General features: G+C 40.4%; 1 protein-coding gene across 1 annotated transcript in view; it reads left to right on the top strand.

The window, feature by feature from the left end:
* The window catches only part of LOC106870193 (NACHT domain- and WD repeat-containing protein 1), a 49,453-nt gene that overhangs the window by 1,695 nt on the left and 45,938 nt on the right, over window positions 1-1,820 (top strand). Inside the window, exon 2 of the mRNA XM_052967630.1 lies at window positions 1,263-1,465. Within this exon, the coding sequence (XP_052823590.1) occupies window positions 1,263-1,465 (203 nt within the window). The remainder of the gene's footprint in view (window positions 1-1,262; window positions 1,466-1,820) is intronic.

Genomic DNA, 1,820 nt, shown 5'->3' with positions numbered 1-1,820 from the left:
CACACACACACACACACACACACACACACACACACACACGCACATAGGCACTTAGACACATAGACACACACACATACATGTATAATAGTGCTTATATTTACAAATCCATAAACCCATCCTTTTCTATTGCACATACACACGCACTCTTTGAAGAAGCCTATTTGATTTACACGCACATATAAAACACCTCATTAAACACACCAGTATACCACCTTGGCTATTTCTTGATCTAAACACACTCGCATACTCAAATGCGCAATATAAAAACGCATCATTTTCAATTGCACACACACACGTAACTTTAATTAACTCTGATTCACACAGACACGCACAAAACACACTACGCTCACGCACATACACTTGTACTATCAATTGACACAAACATATATTCGAATTACATACGCTCATACACAAATTTACACACTAATTTACACGCGCGCGTAAAGTAGTCACCCTAGACATATATTCACTCATATATAAAAACTATTTTCCCCTTCAAAACATACACTAAATTATAAACGCGCACACACATCTAACGCTGTTTACATTGTACTTGCATTAAATAATACAACGATTTCACACCAAACTCACTGACATATATATTCACTCACGTACTTGCATAGTCACATAACTCACACGCGCATATACACGCGCGCGCGCGCATGAACACACACACACTGATATCCGCTCTTACAGTACACACTAACGGCACCTAATATGCGCACGCACACACATCCATACATACACAGAACGAAAAACACCGACACACACGTGCACACACACAGAGACACACACTGCACGCTGCACCCCATCGCATAACTGGTATTAAGCACACACACACACACAGACTCACACTCTCTCTCCTTCTCTCTCACTCTTCCTCTCTCTCCATCTCTCTCTCATTCTTTCTCTCTCTCTCTCTCGCATGCGTCTGCACCATTTCCTCATCTGTTCCTTTAGAAAAAGGACAAACGCCCGAAACATCCCAGATACTCTTTTTTCTTGCCAGCATTATACTAATGTGTGTGTGTGTACAAGTTTGTGTGTATATGTATGTGCGTGTGTGTATTTGTGTGTGTGAGAGAGAGAAAGAGAGAGAGAGAGAGAGAGAGAGAGAGAGAAATAGAAAGAGAGACAGAGAGAGAGATAGATATATATATATAGAGAGAGAGAGAGAAAGAGAGAGCATGTGTGAGAGGGTTTAACTAAAACAACCAATTTTTATTTACAAACAGTTTGAGTTTTCAATCTATATTCTATAGATACCCAACACGAACGAAATTACTTAATGGAGAATGCTTACTGTAAACTGAAGACTTTCTGTCAACAAAATGGCTACCAGTTTCAAGTTGTGGACATGCGTTGGGGTATTGGACAAGATGCTACCAATGACCACCTAACAACCGAGTTGTGTATGAAAGAGTTGAAACTATGTCAGAAACTTTCGACCGGACCAAATTTTGTGGTGAATATTTATTTCATAAAATCTTTCGCTTTGCTTTTCGTAATGTATCTGAGTGGAAGGAAAGTCATCGAAAGAATAGAGCATTGAATCACATTATCAAGGATGCTGAGTTCAAATCCACAGCAGGCGCCTCGTTTGTTTTCGAGACACGGTACATTATTATACATTCCTGCATTTCAGCATTTCTGGAGAAAGTGTCTGCAGACGTAGTTGTGTAGTAAGAAGCTTGTTTCCCGATCTCATGGTTCCTGGTTCAGTCCCACAGCGTGGTACCTTGGGCAAGTACCTTAGGCCGACTAAAGCCTTTTGAGTGGATTTGGTAGACGGAAACTGAAAGAAACGCGTCGTATATATA

The sequence above is a fragment of the Octopus bimaculoides genome, chromosome 4, assembly GCF_001194135.2.
Source record: "Octopus bimaculoides isolate UCB-OBI-ISO-001 chromosome 4, ASM119413v2, whole genome shotgun sequence".
NCBI lineage: Eukaryota > Metazoa > Mollusca > Cephalopoda > Octopoda > Octopodidae > Octopus > Octopus bimaculoides.
The sequence above is the reverse complement of the archived record's forward strand: the minus strand, read 5'-3'. Positions and strand labels throughout refer to the sequence as shown.